This window comes from Panthera onca, chromosome E2 (genome assembly GCF_046562875.1).
Source record: "Panthera onca isolate mPanOnc1 chromosome E2, mPanOnc1 haplotype 2, whole genome shotgun sequence".
NCBI lineage: Eukaryota > Metazoa > Chordata > Mammalia > Carnivora > Felidae > Panthera > Panthera onca.
Genome location: NC_138353.1, coordinates 11,117,949 through 11,140,560, shown reverse-complemented (window position 1 = coordinate 11,140,560; position 22,612 = coordinate 11,117,949). Strand labels below are relative to the sequence as shown.

Sequence of the window (22,612 nt, the reverse complement as noted above, 5' to 3'; positions counted from 1 at the left end):
TCCCCTCCTCCACTTTCACCTGGAGCATCACCGCCCCTCCCACTCCGTTTTGGGACTCAGTTTCCCCGCCTACGTGACTAGACCACACTAGCCAGGGCCTTTTCTGGGGGGTCTGACCTTCCTCTTGAACGAGGGCGCTGCATCACAGGGAGAAATGTGAGGGGCTTCCAGAAGTGACGGGTACCGGTTCACCGGGGTCTTCCCCAGGCTAGCTTAAGAGCCTATTAATACCGGCCCCCGGGGCGGCGTGGCACTGCGCAGGCGCGGGTGGGTTCCGCAGGCGCGCGGGGTGAGCGCGCGAGCGAGCGAGGGATTCCCTCTGACGTAATTGCTAGGATACCAAACAAACACTCCGCCGCGCCGGCCGAGCTCCTTATATGGCTAATTGCGTCACAGGAACTCCTGGGAGGCGGGGCCGGGATCCCCTCCCGCCGAGGACCCTGGAACGGAGCCCCCACGACCCCCAGGGCCGCGGGGGTGATTCAGGTGGACAGATCGAGGCTAGGGTAGACCTCTTGCCGGACGGCGCGGGGCTGAGTTCCGCAGGACCGGAGATTTTAGGAAGTTTGTGGAGCGCTGGACGAGTGACGTAAGCAGGGGGGCGGGTCCCGGACAAATAAATACAGGCTGGCGGCTTTGGGCTTCATTCATAAGACTGAGAGGTACGGCTTCGGCAGGGACAGGCGGAGCTGAGACTTGGGGACTTGATTGTTGTGGTTCTTGGGGGCTGTGAAGTTCGCTTTATTATTTTTTTCCGGAGAGAAAGTTTTGGGGAGGATTCTTCTAGATAATTCTACATTTTATTTTGGAGGAGCGACTTACTCTTTTTGTCTTCTTTATTACTCCCCTCCCCCCCGTGGGACCCGCTGGACGCGTGGAGAAGACCGCACCCGAAGCGGATTCTATACAGCAAGACAGCGCTTTCCGCCTCTGGGGGAGCGATCCCCCCCACGCCCCTGGGTCCTACGGAGCCTGGACTTTCAGGAGGCACAGCGGCATCTTGTGGGGGCCTGGGCACCGCAGAGGAATTGCACAGAAACTTTGCCATTGTTGGAGCGGGACGCTGCCCCCATCCCGAGTTTCCTCGGACAGCGCGCTTTGGGGACGCGCTCGGCTCACCCCGGACTCGCACCTTTCTCTTCCACCCGGCCATAGCCTTGGCTTCCCGGCGACCTCAGCGTGGTCACAGGGCCCCCCCTGTGCCCAGGGAAATGTTTCAAGCTTTCCCCGGAGACTACGACTCCGGCTCCCGGTGCAGCTCCTCACCCTCCGCCGAGTCTCAGTATCTGTCTTCGGTGGACTCCTTCGGCAGTCCACCCACTGCCGCCGCCTCCCAGGTAAGTTCTAGAGGGTTGGGGTGCTGCTTTATGGGTTTTCTTTCTTTCTTTCTTTCTTTCTTTTTTAAGTCAGGGTTGGAACGCGCCATCCCCCCTCCCAAATAAAGACGCATCAAAACTCAGGATCTGAGAGAGAATAGGCTCACCGCGCACTTTGCAAACTGCAGAGTCGGGGCGTGTTTGCAATTGGTTGTGTGCGTGGATCGCAGGAAGGGAACGCAGAGGGGTTAGCTTTGGGGGTGGGGAGAATGCTCCGTTCAGTGCAACGTGTATGCGGTAGCAGGGCTGCGAACTTTTAGCCTGCTCCGGGACTGCCCCCGACCCAGGTCCCCAACCTGAAGCTAGCTCAGTTAGGCAGGTGGGGAAGTCCCAGGGAAGCTTCCAGTAGCCTCCTCCCTTTTCCTTCTCCAACCGAGCGCCTACTCCGGCATCGGGTTGCGCTCGATCCAGCGGGTAAGCTGGCCTCGAACCCTCGCTTGGAGGCGCTGCCTCCGCCTCCTGCGCGGAGACGTAACGGGGGACCCGTGCGTAACGGCTGACGCGCTGGAATCCTCCGTCTGACGCGGGGCACGCACGGCGCGCGGCGCCCCCTTCGTCCGCCCCGCCCCTGACGTCCCGGAGCGTTCTATTTTGGAACGCCGGGGCCACGTTGCTAAGGGAGGGGGCAGCTCGGCGTTCCGATTGGCCGCCGCGGCGCGGGTTTTGGCCAATCAACTTTCCCTTCCTATTTGTAGGGTACAGTTCCCTTCCCCCTCTCTGTCCCCGGAACTCGTGGTTCCTTGGCGCTAGGGTCTCTTTTACGGGCCTCTAAAGGCAGAGCGAGGGGATTCCTGTCGCGACAGGAGCGACTCTCTGCGATCCAATGGGTCCGCGAGGACCCTGCGGCGAGCCGGCCCCTCCGATCTCAGGGGCCGAGGGTGCCTGTGTGCAGGGGTTTCTTTGGGAGACATGGGTGACTGTCACCCTTTTCTCCAGGCATACACAGACACAGTCCCAGCCCCTCTGCCAGATCCCTCTGCTGTGTCCGAGGACCGGACTGGAACCGCTAACCGCAGGGGGAACCAGCCAGGTGGTCTCCAGGAGCCCCGCCCTCTCTGGGCTTCCAGGACTCTGATTGGCCAGCGAGCCAGCCCTTCCCTCACCACGCCCCCTGGGAGAGTAGTTAAGCCTTCCGAGCAGTTCTAGGATTCCATTTGGGGGGTGGGGGGGGGGGTAGATGAGCGCGGCTCGGGCTCGGGGGCCCGGGACCTACACCCTTCTCCCTCCGCGGCAGTCTGAGGGTGCCCGGGTCGTCACTTTCTCTACCTGTCCGTCCACCGTAACCTGTCACTTGTCAGCCTCACCCCGTGGAGAAACAATTACTTGAAACGTTGTTCTAAACTCCTAGGCCTGTCCCCCAACACCCTTTTAACTAAGACCCCCGCCCCTGCACGGAGGTCTCATGGACCTTCCAGTCGCTCATCCCCCCGGCTCAGAGGGGTGTGTGTGTGTGTGTGAGTGTAGAGGAAGGCTTGGCCTCAGGCCTCTCCCTCTCCCTCCCCTTGCCTGTGGGGTGGGGGTGGGGTGTTGTGGCTGTGTGTGTGGCTGTGACTCCTTCCCGGGGGTTCTGTCACCCGGCTGTGTCCAGCCTCCTCCCCACCCCCCCCCACCTAAGAGTCACCAACCCGGGGTGTGATTCACCACCCGCTGGAACCGTGCAACCTTTCCCCGAAGAAGAAGGAGGAGGTAGAAGCCAGTTGAGCAGAAATCCTCTCATTAACCACTGCGTCACGGTGTAGTGGAAGGGTGGGTGTTGTGGCTTTTTGCCTGTGACACACACATCCACACCCGCTCGCCCTGTGCTCACTCACGGGGGTCGGTGTGTGTATGTGTGTTGGGTGTGTGTGTGTCGGTGTCTCTGTTTGTGTGTCTACGCCTGTGTGTGTATGTGTCACCCCGTAGGAGTGCGCCGGTCTCGGGGAAATGCCCGGTTCCTTCGTGCCCACGGTCACCGCGATCACAACCAGCCAGGACCTCCAGTGGCTCGTGCAACCCACCCTCATCTCTTCCATGGCCCAGTCCCAGGGGCAACCACTGGCCTCCCAGCCCCCGGCCGTCGACCCCTACGACATGCCAGGAACCAGTTACTCCACGCCGGGCATGAGTGGCTACGGCAGTGGCGGAGCCAGTGGCAGTGGCGGGCCTTCCACCAGCGGAGCCGCCAGCGGACCTGGGCCTTCCCGTCCGGCCCGAGCCCGGCCTAGGAGACCCCGAGAGGAGACGGTGAGTAAGCGGCAACACAACTCGGACTGGGTCTAGGGAGCCAGAGAGGCAGTAACTTTCTCGCCCGCGGGGTGAGGGGCCACCCAGGCCTCTGGTGGCTACAGAAACCCTAGCAGAGGGTCCTTTTCTGCGTCCTGCAAGAAGAGGAGGTTTGGGGTGGATGGAGGAGGTGCACAAGGTCCCCAAACCTCATGGCCTCTATCTCTCCTGCTCAGCTGACTCCGGAAGAGGAGGAGAAGAGAAGGGTTCGCCGGGAAAGAAACAAACTGGCAGCAGCAAAGTGTAGGAACCGTCGGCGGGAACTGACCGACCGACTCCAGGCGGTGAGGATCGTCCCTGGGGGGGTGGGAGGGGGCGGTGAGGATACACTGAAGGGGGGGCTCTCCCCCCCCATCCTCCCTCCTCGCCACCTGTGCCCTTGTCCTGGGCCGACAGCCAGAGGTTCCTTGTAAGGAATTAGGTACAGGTGTGGCCAGACAGGGTAACCCCAGGCATACACGCAGACCCCCACAAGCTCCTGCCCCTGCCTGCCCCGGTTGCTGACCTTTAACAGAGGTCCCGCCCTTTCTCCCTTTGCGCCTGGGGCCAGCGTTAGCCCATTTTTGCCTCGGTGTCTCCATCTCTTCAGCCCCCTCCTGGAATCTCCCGGGATCCTTCCCGCTTTTACATTCCGGAGAGTCCGTGAAACAAAATGCTCCTAATCCTACATCCGTTTCTTACCGCCTGCACCCAAAGTTCTCAGATGGTGGGCAGGCGGCATCCGCCCCCCCCCCCCCCCCCCCACTCCCTGTTTACAACTTACCTGGGTCGGGAGGTGGGCTTGCAGGGTTGACGTGCTGCCCCTAGAGGAAATCGGGGGAATCCTCTCCTTGCCTTCCTTACCTGGTCACCTCCCTGGGAGGCAGAGGGGGAGGGGTGCCAGAGGGGAACAGGTGGCATTAAAAACACCGATCATTCATTCATTCAACAAACCTCTGAGCCCCTCTCCCAAAACCAGAGCCCTGCATATACATCTGGCCCCTTCTCAACTACCCACTGAACACATGGGGAAACTGAGGCTCCTGGGAGGCAAGACCCATGCCCCAAATCCGTAGCACACCAGGACTCCATGTCCGGAGAGGGGGGGTGCTGGTGGGGGCGGGGGCGGGGGGCGGGGGTGTCTTTCCTCTCAATCAGGAGCTGCCTTTCAGCCCCGGGGCCTCTGCAGCACGTCTAGGCGACATGGTTCCGACCCACCTTCTCTAGTCGTTCATGGGCCTTTTTTTCCTCCTTCTTCCCTCACCTCTACGCCGGGGGACCTCAGGAGACAGATCAGCTGGAGGAAGAAAAGGCAGAGCTGGAGTCGGAGATCGCCGAGCTCCAAAAGGAGAAGGAACGTCTGGAGTTTGTGCTGGTGGCCCACAAACCGGGCTGCAAGATCCCCTACGAAGAGGGGCCGGGGCCGGGCCCGCTGGCGGAGGTGAGAGATTTGCCGGGGTCAGCATCCGCTAAGGAAGATGGTTTCAGCTGGCTGCTGCCGCCCCCACCACCACCGCCCCTGCCCTTCCAGACCGGCCAAGACGCATCCCCCAACCTGACAGCTTCTCTCTTTACACACAGTGAAGTTCAAGTCCTCGGTGACCCCTTCCCCGTTGTTAACCCTTCGTACACTTCCTCGTTTGTCCTCACCTGCCCGGACGTCTCCGCGTTCACCGGCGCCCAACGCCCCAGCGGCAGTGACCAGCCTTCCGACCCCCTGAACTCGCCCTCCCTTCTTGCTCTGTGAACTCTTTAGACACAAACCAAACACACACACACAAGGGAGAGAGATTTGGAAGAGGAGGAGGAAGAGAGAGAGATTGGGGAAGAGACAAAGCGGGCGTGTGGCCTTCCTGCCTCTCGCGTCTGACTCCCTGCGACCACTGTCATCGGACGGGAGGACCTCCTTGTGTTTTGTGCCGCCTCTTGTTTCTATGGCCCGGCGAGGCCACAAAGCTGGTGACTTTGGGGGCAGGGGGTGGGGAGGGAATGGACACCCCCCAGCTGCCTGTTGGCCCTTTCACCTCATCCCAACCTGTGGGGAGGGGTGGGTGGGGGGCGGCGCCTCGCTTTGGGCAGAGGGAAAGGGGTGCTGGTAGTGGGTGGGGGGTGGGGGTGGGGGGGGTGGAGTCTACTGGAATCTTCTCCAGAGAGGCCCAACAAGGAAATGCCACAGACCGCCCCCCTCCCCCACAATGTCTCCCACGCCCACCCTTCAGGGGGTGACCAGGCTGGTTCTCCCTGCTCCCCTGACCTTAGCTTATTTATCCAACATTTCCACATGGTTAGATCCTCCTCTGAATTGAGCCTCCCTTTAAGGGAAGTTGATGCCTCCTATGATGCCCTCCTACCCAGACTTAGTCTGAAATGTGAACCTTCTTCCCTGATTGTCCAGCCGCTCCCTTCCAGCAAAAGTGGCTCTGATCTGAATTCCTGGCCTCTTAAGGATCTCCCCCCATTCAGCCCCCAGCCGTCCTCTTGGATTACAGTGTTACCCCAAGCCTCCCAGCCTGGCTCAGCCTTCCCTCCTGGCCTTCCTTGCTGGGCCTCTCTGATTCAGGCGGCAGGGGGCGCTGTGATGCCCGTCCTGGAGCGCTTTATACTGTGAAATGAGTTGGCGGGATTGTGGGGGGGGGGAGCCCGGTGGGACAGAACCCTTCCGGGGGGATTGTGCCCCCCACGCCTCAAAGCCTTTCCTTGGTCTCCCCGCCCCGCCCCAGCTGCCTCCCTCCTCCCCCACCAGTGAGTTAGACTCAAGGGGTGACAGAATTCGAGAGTGGGGGTGACAGCCACCCATCCGCGTGGCATCTGTCCTCAGGACCCCCAGCCCCAAGCCCTGGCCTTTTTATTTAAGGCCTGACCCCCTACCCCGGCCTAGGACGCCAACTTCTCCTTCCCCTCGGCACCCCCTACATCCTTTCTAGAAAGGGAGCCGTGGGAGTCTGCCAGGGGGCCCAGTGTTTTTCCGGAGAAGATTTGAAGGCCGAGGCTTTGGCCCCTCCACCCCCCAATATTTTCGGACTGGCAAACTCAGAAGGGGCTGGACTCCCGCGGTCCCAGCCTCCCTTCCCCAGCCTCAGCCCCGATCCTTGGTTTTGCCCCCCGCCCCAATCCCCTTTCCTTATGCTTCACCTCGCGAGGATTTCATCGTGAGGCAAATTGATATTTTTTAACTTCGGGAGGGCCACGCCGCCTTCTGTGCTGCATGGAAAACATTCCACGTGCCCCGTCCCGCGCCCGCCTCCCCCGCCCCATGGCTATTTATCCCTTTCCTGGTTTCCGAAAAGGCACTTATATCTATTATGTATAAATAAATATATTATATATGAGTGTGTGTGTGTGTGTGTGTGTGTGTGTGTGTATGTGTGCGCGTGTGAGCGTGTGAGCGCTTCTACAACCTCGGCCTAGGTCGCGTTGGGCCCCAAAGCAGTGTGCCCTTTGCATTGGAAGAACGCTGCTTCTGGAAATTTAGGAGTCGGCCCCTTTCAGGCTGTCTCTAATGATCGTCTCGGCCCCTCTGGTTGTTTCTGGCAGTCTGTGGCTGTTGTCCCTTTCTCGAGGGTCTCTTCCACTCCAGTCTTTTCTCTGCCTGTGTTTTTTCACCTGGTCGTTTCCATCTGTCTCTTTTCTGACTGTCCCCGATCGGCCAGCTGTCTCCTGACTCTGGGTTTTGTCGGGGACATGAGATTTTCTTTTTGGTGAGTGAGCCTGAGGGATCATAGACTTTTACAATCTGTATCCTTAAGGATTCTGAGTGTGAGTGCAAGTCTGTGAGCAGGGCCTGGCCCCTGCCTGCGACAACTTACTGAATCCCCAGCCCCCCGACCCCCTGCTGTATTTGTGATTCTCTTTTTGTATTTTGCACCTGACCCTGGGGGGCGCTGGGGGCTGGCTGGCACTGGGCCACTACCCTCCCCCCCCCCCATGGTTCTGCACTGTCGCCAATAAAAAGCTCTTAAAAATGCATCTGCCAAGCTTCAGGGTCTGTTTGCTCCCGGTACCCATCACCTGCCTTCCTTTGGCTTGGCGGGAGGGGGTGAGGTTAGATTGAGATTGCAGACGAGGTTTGTCCTTAGGAATCCGTCTACGGCAGGACAACAGGACACGGGAGGATAGACAGCCAGAGGGCTTCCCACAGGGCACGCCTCCTCTTGGAGAGGATGAGGCAGAATAGTAGGCGTGAGATACTGACATGCCCAAGGATGTTTCAGAGGCTTCCTGGCAAACGAGGAACTTAGGCAGAGCCCTATATGCTCGGGGTGACCTTAGCGAAGGTCGAATAGGTAGAGAAGCTCGAAACATCCTTCCCAAATTACTGAAGATCACCTAAATATAGTATCGGGGGTCCTCAGGGTTATAGGAACCACAAATTCATGGCTCCCTGTCCACTGAAGACGAATTTCCTTTTACGCGTCACATGATGATTTTTTCGTTTTTGAACGTGCAGGGGCCCACCTAAAATTGAACCCAAAATAGATGAGCCATCCCCAGTGCAAAATTCAAGCCCTCTCTTATTTGCAAGCAGCAAGTACTCTGGGAATTAAGTGAGGGGCCAGAGGTCATTCAGATGCCTTCGTAAAGGAATAAGCAGAAGTTGTCGTGATGGAATCCCTAAATTTATTAATCAATTTGGAACATTTGCCAAGTACCTACTGCGTGCCCAGCCCGGTGCCGGGAGGACCGGGGACACTGCTGGGACTGAGACAGCGCCAGGCTCTCCCCTCCTAAGGCTCCCAGGCCAGTGAGGGACACAGACCTCTCGGGGATGATCCAAAGCGCACAGGGTTGGGGGAAACCATGGGGCGCGGAACCTGATCTGGGAGTCAGGAAAGACTTCCGTGAGGAGGACAGCTGAGCTGAGTCCTGGAGGCTGAACAGAGGACATAGAAGGGGATAGAAAAAGACGCAGTGTGCACATAGGACAGTTAGTGCGGACAGGGCTTGATACGTTGCGGGGGGTAGAGGTTCACAGTGGCTGGAGCAAAAAGTGTAGAGAAGGAAGCCACTTAGCGAAGACCCGATTCTGCAGTCTTAAATTCCAGACTAAGAATTTAGATCTTCTCCTGAAGCCACAGGGGGTGGGGTGGGGTGGGGTGGGGTGGGGTGGGGTGGGGGGTGGTGGTGGTGGGGGTGAGTCATGGCAGGTTTTGAGCACAAGAAGGGTAGGGGCGGGTTTGTGCTTTAGGAAGACCACTTTCTTCCTTCCTTCCTTCCTTCCTTCCTTTCTTTTTCTCTTTCTTTCTTTCTTTTTTCTTTGATTCTTTTATTTCTTTCTTTCCTGTCTTTTTCTTTCTTTCCTTTCTTTTTCTTTCTTTCTTTTTCTTTCTTTCCTTTCTTTTTCTTTCTTTCGTTTCCTTGTTTCTTTCTTTTTCTTTCTTTCCTTTCTTTTTCTTTCTTTTGTTTCCTTGTTCCTTTCTTTCTTTTTCTTTCTTTCCTGTCTTTTTCTTTCTTTCTTTCCTCCTTCCTTTCTTTCTTTCATTTTCAAAAAATTTTCAATGTTTATTTACTATTGAGAGAGAGACACACACACACAGAGAGAGCCGGCAAAGACAGAGAGGGAGACACAGAATCCAAAGCAGACTCCAGGCTCTGAGCTGTCAGCACGGAGCCCGACATGGGGCTCTGGCTCACAGACCATGAGATCATGACCCGAGCCAAAGTCAAGAGCCAGACACTTAATCCACTGAATCACCCAGGTGCCCCGTTCCTTGCTTGCTTGATTTTTTTCTTTTCTTTTCTTTTTCAAAAAATATTTATTTACTTAAATAATCTCTACACCCAATCTGGGGCTGGAACTCAAGACCCCAAGATCAGGGGTCATATGCTCTTCTGACTGAGCCACCTAGGGGTCCTGTAGGAAGACTGCTCTAACCACCAAGCTGAGGGTAGTTGGCAAAGGGGTAAGACAGGGGCAGGAGACCCGGGCTAGGCGGGGACACCCGTGTGTGCTGCTGGGGAAGCCCGGAACAGGGGCAGGGCTACGAGATAGGAGGAAAGGACAGAAAAGACATTAGGAGGCAGAATAGACAGGACATGGTGAAAAGCTAGCTTGAGAAAGACAGAACAGGGCAGTGGTGACTAGCGTGGGCCAGCGGTCTGAGAGGTCCGGGGCTGGAGGCCTACCAAAGCTGGGTGACCTTGGACAAGAGACTTCATCTCTCTAGACCTCAGTTTTCTCGGCAGCAGAATGGGGCTATGAGGAGTCAGTGAGCTCATGCATGCCAACACCGAGTGCAGAGTGAAGGTGCAAATATCACCATCCTCACTGCATTATCGGGGCCACCTTGATCCCTGCCCTGGGACATCCCCGCCTTCTCTTGGCTAATCCTTGCTCATCCTTCAGGGATCTGCCCAAATGTCACCCTGACGCCTCACCCGAACCCAGGTCTCCTTCCTAGATGGCCTCTAAGTTCATTACTTGCCTTCTCAGTAGTTGACATCTTTGTAGCTGTTAATTAAATGGGTAATTAATGATTGCTTAATGTTTGTCTCCTTCACTGGACTGGGAGCACCAGAGCCGGGACTGCCGTCAGCTCTGTGTCGCCAGCACTGCCCAGTGCAGGACCTGACACCCAGCAAATACTTGTCAAATGAATGAATGAATGAATGAATGAATGAATATTTGACCGATTAATAAATACAGGTGTGAGCAAATGACTGACTGAGGAACAAGCAGGTGATAAGGGAGAGAGCCGGCAAAAGTGTAACCGTAGGAAGAGACCCGCGTGGTGAAAGTTAAAACTGTGAGGCAGAGGGTTGCAGTGACATTTTTAGGCACCGGGTAGAGGGATGTTCTCGATAGCCTGTTCTAGTATCCAGTTTGAAGGGAGTAAAAAGACAGGAGTAGGTGCCGCCCGAAAGGTGGAATTGAACCACTCTGTCGCTAGACAGCTACAGGTTTGAAGCCTGCACCCCAGACCACTGAGGATCATCCGGGCAAGACACATGCTCCTCCACACAGCTATATAAAACCCAAGAATCCATATCTTTTTAGACTTATGGTCACATACTTTAGGCTGATGTGAGATTGTTGATTCCGGTATCTATAAATTCTCCCCAGCTAGGGCACATATCCTTCCAGAATGTTACCTTTCTCTTACATGGCACGAATCATCCTCCCTTTGGAAACCATCTTCATTTGCATAGCGCCGCGCATTCTGGGAAGCGGTGTTCGAGGACGCGGCCCACTTACCTCTAGGTGTTAAAGGGCCAGAAGCCCCTTTTTCCAAGTGAGAAGTTTTTTTTTGTTGTTCTTGTTTTTGGTTTTGTTTTTAAGAGGAGAAACTCATAACTCGGCTTTCAGAAGACTCTTCCCCGAAAAAAATCCGAATTCGAGTGAACGAATGCCAGCTAGAGTTGGACTTAGCCCAGCCCCAGAGACTCCGGCGAGGCGGTTATAGAGCTGGTGCGACACCTGCTGTTCCTTTGAGGAATTTCAACGACCTACGGAGCCCTGTTCGTTCAGATATTTATTGAGCGCCTGCTAAGCCCCAGGCACCGTCCTAGACTGCGTAATGACAGCAATTCTGTCCCCATTGAGCTTAGCCACTGGAGATCATCAATTTCTGCAACTATACTTTTATGGCCAAGGAAACCAAGGCTTATAAACGTATGGTATCGGACCCTAGTTCACACAGCCTATCCCCCAGGGGAATCCTAATTGCTAAGACCAAAATCGCGACCCTTTTATAATCTAAGTCAGTGATCCTTTGACAACACTGTCGTTCCGGACCATATGAAACCTACCCGGGGCTCCCATCTCAGAGTAAAAGCCCAAGTTCCCACCATAGCCTTACAAATCCTTATATTCTCGTTCTGTTCACTCCTCTGACCCCATCTCCCACGCCTTTCTCCTCATTTACTTGGCTTTGTGGCTTCTAGATCTCCTGCTGCCCGCACCAGGCATACTTCTTTCTCAGGGCCATTGCGTTTGCTGATCCCCTGCCTGAATCTCCTTTCCTCCACACGTCCACATGACTCACTGCCTCCCTTCATGCTGGCCTTCACTCAAATACCACCACTTGGTGAAGTTTTCCCTGACCGCTCGTTTAAAATAGCAAAGACCCTTCATTCTATCCCCTTACCCTGATGGACTTTTCTCCATCACTCCGATCACCACGTGCCATGTTCTATGTCTGTTTGCTTATTGTCTGCCTCCCTCTAGAATAACGGTTCTATAAAACTATGGACTTTGTTTTGGTTTATTTCCATGCCCCTACTGCCTAAAGAGTGCTTGAGAACTTAGCAGATGTTTGGAGACAGGTAAATGTTTGTAGGATGAATGAAAGGTTATTATCATGATCCTTCTCTGAACCTCAGTTTCCCCAACTGGAAATCTGATTTCACTGGAGGAATCACAATGAGCAGGTGGACATAAAAGTCTGGGAGGCACTCAGGAAAGGCTGTTTCGATCTCCAACCTGTTGCCAGCTTCTAGTGCAGGTGTCAAGGATGGGCCTGTGGGCTTTAGCCATTCCTGGACTCGTAATTTCAACCAGTCCCTCTTACAAAGCGACACTGTCTTATGGAAAGTATGAATAGAAGCATCTTTAAGAAAAATTGCTTTTGGGGCGCCTGGGTGGCGCAGTCGGTTAAGCGTCTGACTTCAACCAGGTCACGATCTCGCGGTCCGTGAGTTCGAGCCCCGCGTCAGACTCTGGGCTGATGGCTTGGAGCCTGGAGCCTGTTTCCGATTCTGTGTCTCCCTCTCTCTCTGCCCCTCCCCCGTTCATGCTCTGTGTCTCTCTGTCCCAAAAATAAATAAAAAACGTTGAAAAAAAAATTTAAAAAAAAAGAAAAATTGCTTTTTTAAAACTATTGTTTTTGTTTATTTGTTTTGAGAGAGACAGAGAGCACGTGCGCAGACAACTGGGGATGGGGGTGGGGTCAGAGAGAGAGAGAATCCCAAGCAGGCTCCTCTCTATCAGCGCAAAGCCCCACGTGGGGTTTGATCCCACAAATTGTGAGATCGTGACCTTAGCAGAGATCATGATCTGAGCGGAGATCAGGAGCCAGACGTTTAACCGACTGGGCCCCCCAGGTGCCCCGCTATTTTTTAATTTGGAAATTTAACACATTGACCCTGCCTGGCAAATCTATATTCAGGAGAAGCCCCCTTAAGCTTTCTGTGTGTGTGTGTGTGTGTGTGTGTGTGTGTGTGTGTGTGTGTCTAGAGCTGCTGCTAGGCAACCCCTACACACGAAGACTGGGGCTGTAACTACTACTCCCGTAACATCATTATCTATCTCCTAAAATGTGACATGCGTCGCTAGAGGCAAATGAGATGATTTTGGGTGATGCACGAACAAACAGTTTAAATGTTAATAGTTTTGTGTTTATTTTTACTGCTATCTTCTATTTCTGGCAAGTGATCCTGACTTCCTCGGTGGCGAATTACATTTCTTTTTTAAAAGACATTTGTTTTATTTTTAATTAACCAATTTGAAGGAAAATAGTAGATGAAAAATAGAACGGGTGAGAGAAAGATCATGAAGGTCGTGAGGGGATGATCGAGGTTTGGAAACAATGTCACAGCTAACAAGCAGCTTGTGTTTACTGGGTATTTATTATATGCCAGGCCCTGTACCAAGAGCTTTGCATGTAGGCACGGTTATGGTGACAGTTTTTCATTTGAGGAAACTGAGGCTCCAAGAGATGAAGTCACTTGCTCAAGGTCACAGAGCCAAGAGGTAGTGAAGCCTGGATTCAAATCCAGGTCTGTGGGTTGTTAGAACCCAGTCTCCTGCCTCCTTCTCCCTCGGTTTTGGAACCCGAGGCCCAGGCAGGCCATGGGGCCTTTTACCTGGTCCCAGGGCAAGTGGAATAAAGAAGTTGGAGGAGAGACATTTGAGAGTGACAAGACATGGCTTCCTGACTTATTAGATGTTGGGGGCCAGGAACTAGGAATCCAGGACCATACCTAGGTCTCTAGCCTGGTGACCAAGTGGCAGAGGGGCCATCCCTGAGCTGGACATCAGGTAGGACAAGGGAAAGGCTTGGATATGTTTGTGGAGGGAGTTGTTCCAGAAGGCAGCTGGGCACGGGTCTGGGACTCAGATGAGACTCGCTGCCCCGCAGGCAGAGTGTGGGGATCGACTAGTGATGTCTGCCTTGAGCAGAGACAGGGAAAGTGGCTGTCAAAGGCTTGGCTAGCCCTGGGACCGAGGGTCTCTCAGCATCATCCCCTCAATCATTTCAGAATATAAACAGATTATGAGGGAGCTTCTTCTGGAGAGATGGGAAGATTCCTCCTTGGATATCACTTAGGTGCTTTTCAGTGCAGGAAGGTGAAAGCTGGAGGAGGCTGGAAGCACAGGAGGCCTTGGGTTTTCCACAGGAGTCTTTATTACAGTGTAAATCCAAGCTCAGGCCTCCCCTGGGCCCCATGCAAAGCCCTGGCTTTGGGGCTAGTGGCGTCCAGGAGACACCAATCTCTGACGGCGCCTCCAGCGGCAGGGTCGCGGAAGTGCAGGGCGGGCGCCCTATCTAGGCAACTACAACTCCCAGCAGGCGCCGCGGCCAAGGTGCCTCGCCTTTCCTGGACTCCTAGAGCAGAGCCTCTTGGGAAATGTAGTCCTGGCCGCTCAGGCAATTTGCACAAACTCCCTGGTGCGAGTGATCCAGACACCCGCCGGGAAATGGCTCGGGCGGAGGCGGCGGGAGGGTGGGGATGGAAGGGAGATGGAGTTGGGCAGAGGGCTGCGGGGGATGGGGGCAGGCGTCCCGAGGGCAGAGACACCCCTTTCATTCGGCTTTGGCTTTGGATCCAGAGACTGCGGCTGCTGCCGAGGCAAGGGCTCCGGACCCTGGGATCTTAGCTCGGATCCTGAGGGAGAAACAAGAGGAGTCACAGGTTGGAGCAAGACGGATAGGAATCTGAGAACTAAGGGGAAATCGGGACGGGGGAGCTAGCTGTGGGCCCAAAGCCAGCCCCTACCGTTCACCTAATGGCCTGCATTGGGATTGTCTGTCACCCTTTGAGGAGGGGGCATTGGCCCCAAGAGATTTAGGAACAGGTGATATCTGGGGGAAAAAAATCCTAAGCTTCCCCGTCCCCCAGCCCATCCGCCTCCATTCCGTGCCCTTACTTAGCTTTGATGTGGCTCAACTGATTGGTCACCAATCCCACATACTGGTCCATCTGGGCCTGGGGAGACCAAGAAGGAGAGATTGGAGGGGTTCTTCTCCCCAGTTCATTCAGGAGGCTGCTTCCTCCCCCACCTCCACTTGAGAAACTGGGGAAGGTGGTCCACTACTCAACTCGAAACCTAGCACCATACCCTTGGAAATCAGAAGTTCGAGCCGACGTGTCCGTCGGTTGGGCCAAGCTCTGCGTGGGGAATGATGTCAGGTAGACGAGAATTTGCCAGTAAGTCTGCTTCCTGGGCGTGACTATGAATCTCTGAGTGAGTCCTACGTGAGTGCGTCTGTGTGTGAGTCGGGTGAGAGTAGAGGGAACTGGCGTTAGCTGCCAAGTTCCTGCGTGGATTGACTTAAATGCTGGCTTAATTCGCAGTGTTCCTGACTTTCGGAGTCTTGATGATGCCGGCATGGGAGGGGCTCAGGACTGTCTCTGGCAGACACGTGTATCACTTGGTCGTCAGCTGTGCTGGAGAAGGGATCGTCAGTCCATCTGCCTGTCTCCGGATAGGATATATGTCGGTTGGCCTCTGGTTCTGTCAGTGTTCCGGACAACAGTCCTCTGACCGGATACTGACCTCGAGGTCAGTCCCTGGCAGTTTCAGGGTGAAAACATCAGTTAGGCCACCTGCCTTGGGGTGGGGCATGTCAGTCACACCCTGACTCTTTCGGGGCAGAAACACCAATTGGTCCTCCTGCCTCTGACGGGGACATCCGTCCACAGGACCCTGGCTGTGGCAGAGGGGGTGGGGGTCATCAGACCACCCATATTTGGCTGGGACACTGCCGACCGAGAGGTCCTGTCACACTCACCTGGTGTTGCCGGTACAGAAAGGGGACAGTGAATAAACCGATCACTCCTGTAGGCACAGAAATGGAGGTCAGGGTTCTCCTAAGACATTGACAGCTCCATCTAGAACCCTGTCCCCCCACCAAACCCCAATGACCCACTTCCCCGCCTGCTCCCCACAGCCTTCCCGGCTCACCCAGAATCAGAAGAGTCAAACCATTGAAGACGGCACCCACGAAGGTCAAGATGTAGAAGAGAAGGGCCAGCTGGGGGGGAGGGTCAGGTCAGGGTCAGCAGAGCCTAGGGGCACTCCCCAGGTTGTGAACTTAGCCAGCAACGGCCCTCCTACCCCCCAAGGGCAGCAAGGCGAATGGTGGGAACCCAGGAGGGGGTAGGAGGGAGTGTAGGTTTCGAGGCACCTTGAGGGAGTCCACAATGTCCTCTACCAGGAAGAAATGCCGCAGCTGGATGGCCAAAGAGACCACTCGGGAGGCAATCTGCTGGGACAAACGTTCCATCTGCTCCCGAGTCAGGGTCAAGTCCACATCCAGATAGGCCCTGAGAGGACAAAGGGGTGTAAGGCAACTCAGCGTGTGGAGCAGCCCAGGCTGGGGGTTGTGGCCGGGACAGGGGCAAGAAATAGGGGTTGAGGAGAAGGCTAGGGCTTTTAGCCCCAGAGAGGGCTAGGGTCAAGGTCAGGGTCAGGAGATGGGATCGAGGATTCAGGGTAAGAGGTTAGGATCGGAGGTTAGGGCTGGAAGTCAGGGTCAGAACGGGGCCGGAGTCAGAAACACGAATAGGATGGGTCACGAGCGGCGCCTGATTTGAGGTCGGGGGTCAGCCCGCCCAACACTGGGGTTCAGACTGAGGTCAAGGTTAAGGGCCGGGGGTTCTCACTGGAAGGGGTTGGCGCCGTCGCCCCGGTGCACGGCCTGCAGCACTTTTCGGTAAACCCTGAGAGAGATGGTGCCACAGAGCAGCAACAGGGCCACGTGGGCGGTCACGGACACGATGCTAAAGTGCAGGAGGCAGAGGAGGGAGACCATGAGGCCCGTGAAGACCACTCCTGACGTCCTTGTGTCCTTCCAGTACAGCAGGTCCGCCACTGTGGAGGGAGAGGGGGCGATCAGGCTGGGCTTTGCACCTGGCCTGGCTGATCTCTCGACCTCCCGCTTCCCAAACTCGGGGCTGAACCACGACGTCTTGACGCATCTGGCCTGAGCCCGAACTCAATTTCCCAATTTCCCGTTGTCTTCTTTGATTCGGAGCTGCTTCCCCCTCGTCTCCTGGAAAACCCAAGGTAGCCAGGTAGCAAGTCCCCTCAGTCTCCGTCCCTCCCATGTGTTATGGGTGGATACAATTTTTAGTCATTATTTATGGAAAATGGAATCATACATATACTTCTTTTGGGTTTTGGTTTTGCTTTTTAGTTGGAGAGAGCGCGGGCGAGGGCGGGCGAGGGGCAGAGGGAGGAAGAGGGAGAGAGAATTCCAAGCGGGCGCCAGGCTCAGCACGGATCCCGACCTGAGGCTGGATTCCCACAACCCTGGGATCATGACCTGAGCGGGAATCAAGTCGGACACTCAAACAACTGAGCCACCCAGGTGCCCCCCTATATATACTTTTCTGTATTACGCACATCCCGCTCTCTCCCCCTGCCCTAGAATTCCCTCCTAGTCAGTTGGCATAGCTCTTAATTCATTCTCTCTCTCTCTCTCTCTCTCTCTCTCTCTTTTTTTTTTTTGTTTATATATTTTGAGAGAGAGAGACAGAGAGTGCGAGAGGGGTGGGGCAGAGACAGAGGGGAGAGAGGATCCCCAGCAGGCTCTGCACGGTCAGCGCAGAGCCCTCTGCGGGGCTCGAACTCACAAACCATGCGATCGTGACCTGAGCTGAGATCAAGAGTCTGTTGCTGACCTGGCTGAGCCACCCAGGTGCCCCTTAATTCATTCTTTTTAAGGGCCCCATGAGATTCTGTAGATTTCTGACTCCTTTCTGAGATGCTAAGCTCACCTCACAAGCCCAACCTGAGCCCTGACCAATGACTTCCAGACGCCAACGTTTTATTGATTTATTTTTAAATGGGCTCTATGCCGGGCGTGGGGTTTGAACTCATGACCCTGAGATCAAGAGTGGAGATCGAGAGTTGCATTCTCTACCGACTGAGCCAGCCAGGCGCCCCTCCAGCGTTTCACTGTGCCCATCCAAACGTTTAACAGCCCTCCCAATAATATGATCCCATCTGAGCCTTGAACCCTTCCAGACCCCCTCCACCCTCGCTCTGATGGAACTCTGACCCGTCTTGACTGGTCCCCCTCAGAGTCTGACTCTCCTCACTTCTGTATCTTCCTTATACATGGTCTCCCATCCACCTCTAACTAGGGCAGGCCTCCCCCCACCCGCAATGCAGGGCCCTCCCCTGCAGGCTCCCCAAGGCCTGTGCCAGTGGGTGGAGGAGGGGCCGGGTCGCCTGAGGCGGGGGCTAAGTTTAGGCACGCTGGGGGGAGGGGGCCTGGCCCACAGCTGTGCTGGCCTGTCCAGCTCCTGAGTGACAGCACCGCCTGGGCCTGAGGCTGGGGGAGGGGGCCTCCCTGCTCTTGGGCCCCAAAGCCTCTGCCCCGGGGAGAGAGGACCCCACGCTCCCTCCACGCCCTCTCTAGACACCCCTGCAGCCCCCCAGCCCCAGCCTGCAGCGCTGGGGAATCCGGGACCAGTAGGAAACATACCGGCAGATTTGAGGGACATAAGAGAGAATCTGGACCCATTTACACAGTCCCCCAACCCCAGTCCCCCCAGCCCGCTCCGAAAGCCCACCTTTACTCCCCATCTCCGCTCCGAGTGAGTGAGAGGCTGCGGACACCGCTACTTCTCAGGGATTTTGCCCACTTCGGTGGAACCCGGAGCGAGGGAATAGGGGGCGGGGCCCCTTTGGACCCAGCCAATGGCTCTCCACAGGGGTGGGGACAGTTCCCAAAAGGGGTGGCTCTTTTGTAAACACCCGAAAGCAGTGATCACCAACCCAGGGCGTTTATGGAAGCTAAGCGTATTTTAGAGAAAGGTGGGGTCTGTATCCCACTGGCCAGTGGATACGGTGAGGCAAGAGGAGAGTTTTTAAAAGGCGTAGAGTTTACTTATAAATGCCCCACGGCCACATCCAGAAGACAGCCTTCCCCCTCCCCCCCCCCCCCCCCCGGGAATCTGTCCTGTCCAAAGTCAGCCTCTAGGAGGAGCACTCCAAAAGAGGGATTACTATTATTATTATTATTATTATTGTAGCAATCAGCCAATCCTAAGGCTCAAAGCAGGGCTAACTTCTCAAGCGGGAGGGCGAACTATATAAAGAGCCAATGGCAATCTTAGATAACAGGAAAAAAAAATTTTTTTTAAAGGATGGAGTTTATACCTAGCCAACACCCACACCTCCTCTTCTCCGCCTCCTCAATTCCTTCGCAAGGTTGGTCCCTTTAAGTTCCATTTCTCCTATCCTCTCTGTGATTCAAAAAAGAACCTTTACTTTACCTAGAAGGAGTGGTTCCAATGTGAATTCTGATTGGTCCGTGCTATCCAGGCACTGCCCCGTGATTGGCTCCCGCTCCAGAGGCCCCCACGGCTCTTCCTCTTTCTGGTCCAGTGAGGGCTCATCAGGCCAAGAGTTCGAATCCCGGGGTTGGGAAGGGGACGGGGTACCCGCCTGGGGAGTTCCAGAGCCAGGGCTGGGCTGCGGAGTCAAGACTGCCGGAGGCGGAGACTGAGGGACTCCGTGTTGCAGGTCCAGTTCTGGCAGTTAGAGAGAGAAGGCTGTGTGAGCTTTCGCCTTGGAGGTGCCCTGAGGAGAGACCACCCACCCCTGGTGGCTTCGATCCCAGAACCTCGGACATCTCACCTTTCCCAGCCTCTCCAACCTCCGATCCGTCAGGCTCCTCGTCCTCCAGCGGAGTGGAGCTACTGGTGGCAGAATCTTCCCCGGACCCTGCTCCCCGGGCCGCCCAGTCCAGCCGGTCGAGCTGGAGCCCTAGATCCTCCAGGGGGCGTTCTACCGGAGGGGCAGTGTCGGGGTCACCGCGGCGCCCAGGCTCCGGGGATTGGCTCAGGCTGGGGATGCTCTCCAAGCTGTCGCCCAGGCCAGGCTGAGGGGGTGGGTCTCGCGGTTCTGAGACTGAGCGGCCCTGGGGCCGGGGGCGGCGGGCAGCTGAATCCCGGCGCGCCCCAGAGCCCACCACACCGTCGAAGGCGATGTAGGAGAAGGTCAGCTCCCTGGGGGTGCCCCAGTCCTGCGACGTGGTCTCTTCCTCGTCGTCCTCTGAGAATTCTCGGGCCGTGTGAAGCTCCCGAAAATCCGAGTCGTCGTTCGCTCCTGCAGTCAGCAAAGGGGGACATAAGCTGCGCGAAGCAGGGCCCTGGCCCACTCTTCCCAACCCTCCCCCCAACTGTGAGCCGCTTCAAGTCCCGCTCTCACGTCCTCCCCCTCCACTTACCTTCTGTGGAGTCAGGGGTAGAAGAGGCTGTAGACGGAGCTTCTTCTGCGAGAGGGAAAGAATCGAAGATTCTTAGAAGCTTAGCCTGTCGAAATCACAGAAGTGTGCCAGTCCTGGAAACTTGGATGGTCCGAGTTAAGGAATCTCAGAATATTTGAATCACAGGACCTTTAGAACATTCTGCATACAGACCGTAAAACCTTACTATACTGCTATCAGGGGCTCAGCCTTCAAAGATCCAGGAGTCTTAATCTTAGAATCTTCAAATTAGGACTTTTAGGAAGTTTCAGTTAGTTCATTCTTTCCACAACCATTTATTGAGCACCTGCTGTATACCAGGCACTGTTTTAGACTGAGAATACAAATGTGAACAAAACAGACAAAAACCCTGCCCTCTTATAACACTCCATGGGGGAGATAGACAATACAGGATTAAATATATGATGTTGGGTGCTAAGTGTGTAGAGAAAAATAAAGCAGGGTGAGGGGAGAGAAATTGAGAGGGTGTTATTTCAGACAGGGTGGTCAGGAAGACCTTCTTCCTCTCCTTCCTCCCCCCCCTCTTCTTCTTCTTCTTCCTCTTCTCCTTCTTCCTCCTCTTCCTCCTTTTCTCCTTTTCCTTCTCTTTCTTTTAGTGAGCTCTACGACCAAGGTAGGGTTCGAACCGATGGCCCCAAGATCAAGAGTTGCATGCTTCACCAACTGAGGCGGCCAAGCACTCCAGGAAGACTTCTTTGATAAGATGACATTTGAGCAGAGACGAATGAAGTGAGGAAGCCACACGGATGTCCAGGGAAGAGTCTTCCAGGCAGAGAAAAAAGCCCAGTGCAAAAGCCCTGAGGCAGGCACTACGTTGGGCATATTTGAGGAACAGGGAGGTGTGAAGGTATGACTGGAACAGAGGGATTGGGTGGGAGACGAAGGCAGAGTGGTGGTCGTGGTGGGGATCATGTAGGGCCTTCCTTTGTAAGCCAAGGTAAGGACACGATCTTAGAATGTGGGGATGATACTCTAAAATGCTGAAATAACAAATTCTTGGAATTTTGGCATCTGAACTCCTATGATATGCAAGTGGCTAGGTCTGAGAATGCTGAAATTCTCTGCTGTGGGAGCCACAGGGGTGTGAGACAGAGAATGTTAGACGAGGACTGTTAGAGATCTCAGTGGGGTCTCAGAGATCGTGGGGATCAGGTCTCAGAGATCGTGGGGATCAGGGAAGGCAGTTTCAATTGTGGAACCTAGCCCCTCAGAGCTAGCCTTGGGCTTTGCCTACAGGAGATGCTTAATGCTGTTTGGAAACCGAAATCAGATACCCCCTGCTCCCACCTCGTTTTGGCAGCTGGGGAGTCGGAGGCTGGGACTTAGAGGCTCGGAGTGAAATGGGTTACTACGAATCAGTGGTAAAGCCCACTAAGGACCCAGGAGTCCTGGCCCCAACCCAGGGATGGTTGTGTCCAAGGGACGGGATATTGGACAATTTGGGCGAGGTCGGGGCAGCCTCTGAGTCTGGGCAGAAAACGGAGGTGGGATGCGAAGATGGATGATGTGGGGGCTAGATCCCTCTTCTCTATCTCGGTTCTACCCCTCCATTCAACTCCCCTCCCCGCCGCCTGCGGCCAGCACCAGGGCGAGGGGACAGCTCCCGGCGAGCGTCCTCATCTCTGGGTGGGGTCCGGCGCCATATCCCAGAGCCCGGCGCTCCCCCCCACCGCCAGCTATTTCAGTGCCCCCCACCTCCTCCTTGACTCACTCAGGTCCTCCGGGTCAGGTCGCCCCCGTCGCCGCTAGAATGCGGGGGGAGGGGAGAGCTTCCTTTGTCTCCTTCGCCTCCTCCCCCATCCCAATTCTCCCGCGGCCCGGCACCGAGGGGTTACTGGGGAGGAGCCCACCCGGGCCTGTGAGCCCCACACTCGGCCTGAGCCTCCCCCTACTCACTGCAGTGGGCGAAGACCGGCAGGACCTGCCCCATGGCCCTCCTCGGGCCTGCATCGGGACCCCCGCCCACTCCGGCCACGCCGCCCTGGGCCTGGGGCCTCGGGCGCTCATCTCCGCCGCGCCCACGACGCCGCCGCCATCCTCGCCGCCTCCTCCTCCCGGGCCGCTCCAGCAGCAGCCGCCGCCGCCGCCGCCCTCTGCTCCGCTCGGCGGGGGCGGGCGGGGCCGCGGCTGGGAAGGCACTGCAGCGCGGGGCCGGGGGCGGGGCCAGAGGACGAGAGGGGCGGGACCTGAGGAAGGGCGGAGGGGGGGAGGCGGGTAAACACCGAGGGGCCAGGGGAGGTGGTGGGCGTGGCTTTTCCACGAAAGGGGCGGGGCTAGAAGGTTATACCACCCGGCGGAAAAGGCGCGGAAGGCGGTCTGAAGGGCGGGGCCTAGATGGAAGAGGGGGCGGCCTCTAGCGGCAGAGAGGCGGAGCCTAGGATAGGGTAGTGAGAGGGGCTCAGGAGGGAAAATGATGAAGGAACCTAGAATGGGGGCGTGGATCTCAGAGTGGGTTGGGGCGGAGCCAGGGGAGGTTTTCAGGAGAGGGTATAAAGATCCTACCGCTCTGAGGTAGGGTCTGAGCTGAGATCCTAAGAGGGAGTGGGAAAGGGG

General features: G+C 56.0%; 2 protein-coding genes and 1 non-coding gene across 5 annotated transcripts; 1 reads left to right on the top strand and 2 right to left on the bottom strand.

Moving 5' to 3' along the window:
• The first annotated feature begins 595 nt into the window (after window positions 1-595).
• On the top strand, window positions 596-7,583 carry FOSB (FosB proto-oncogene, AP-1 transcription factor subunit). Of its 2 annotated transcripts, XM_060651471.2 has the most exons (5): window positions 596-1,337; window positions 3,279-3,599; window positions 3,815-3,922; window positions 4,903-5,058; window positions 5,199-5,309. In XM_060651471.2, exons 1-5 carry the CDS (start codon window positions 1,212-1,214, stop codon window positions 5,199-5,201), a joined length of 714 nt encoding a protein of 237 aa, XP_060507454.1. In that variant the 5' UTR covers window positions 596-1,211; the 3' UTR covers window positions 5,202-5,309. The 2 variants fall into 2 exon arrangements, with proteins under 2 accessions (XP_060507454.1, XP_060507453.1); XM_060651470.3 differs by having other exon boundaries at window positions 607-1,337; window positions 4,903-7,583.
• Window positions 7,584-10,468: 2,885 nt separating this feature from the next.
• On the bottom strand, window positions 10,469-10,555 carry TRNASTOP-UCA (transfer RNA opal suppressor (anticodon UCA)). The gene has a single exon. It is a non-coding gene; the product is annotated as a tRNA-Sec (tRNA).
• A 3,382-nt stretch (window positions 10,556-13,937) lies between these two features.
• Window positions 13,938-22,198, bottom strand: RTN2 (reticulon 2). 2 transcript variants are annotated; one of them, XM_078439672.1, is made up of 10 exons: window positions 21,956-22,198; window positions 20,021-20,065; window positions 19,429-19,899; window positions 19,065-19,322; window positions 16,443-16,650; window positions 15,965-16,103; window positions 15,742-15,811; window positions 15,569-15,615; window positions 14,704-14,762; window positions 13,938-14,441 (listed from the first exon to the last, which is right to left on the bottom strand). In XM_078439672.1, exons 1-10 carry the CDS (start codon window positions 21,987-21,989, stop codon window positions 14,360-14,362), a joined length of 1,413 nt encoding a protein of 470 aa, XP_078295798.1. In that variant the 5' UTR covers window positions 21,990-22,198; the 3' UTR covers window positions 13,938-14,359. The 2 variants fall into 2 exon arrangements, with proteins under 2 accessions (XP_078295798.1, XP_060507452.2); XM_060651469.3 differs by lacking the exons at window positions 19,065-19,322; window positions 19,429-19,899; window positions 20,021-20,065; window positions 21,956-22,198 and adding an exon at window positions 18,360-18,460.
• Window positions 22,199-22,612: the final 414 nt, after the last annotated feature.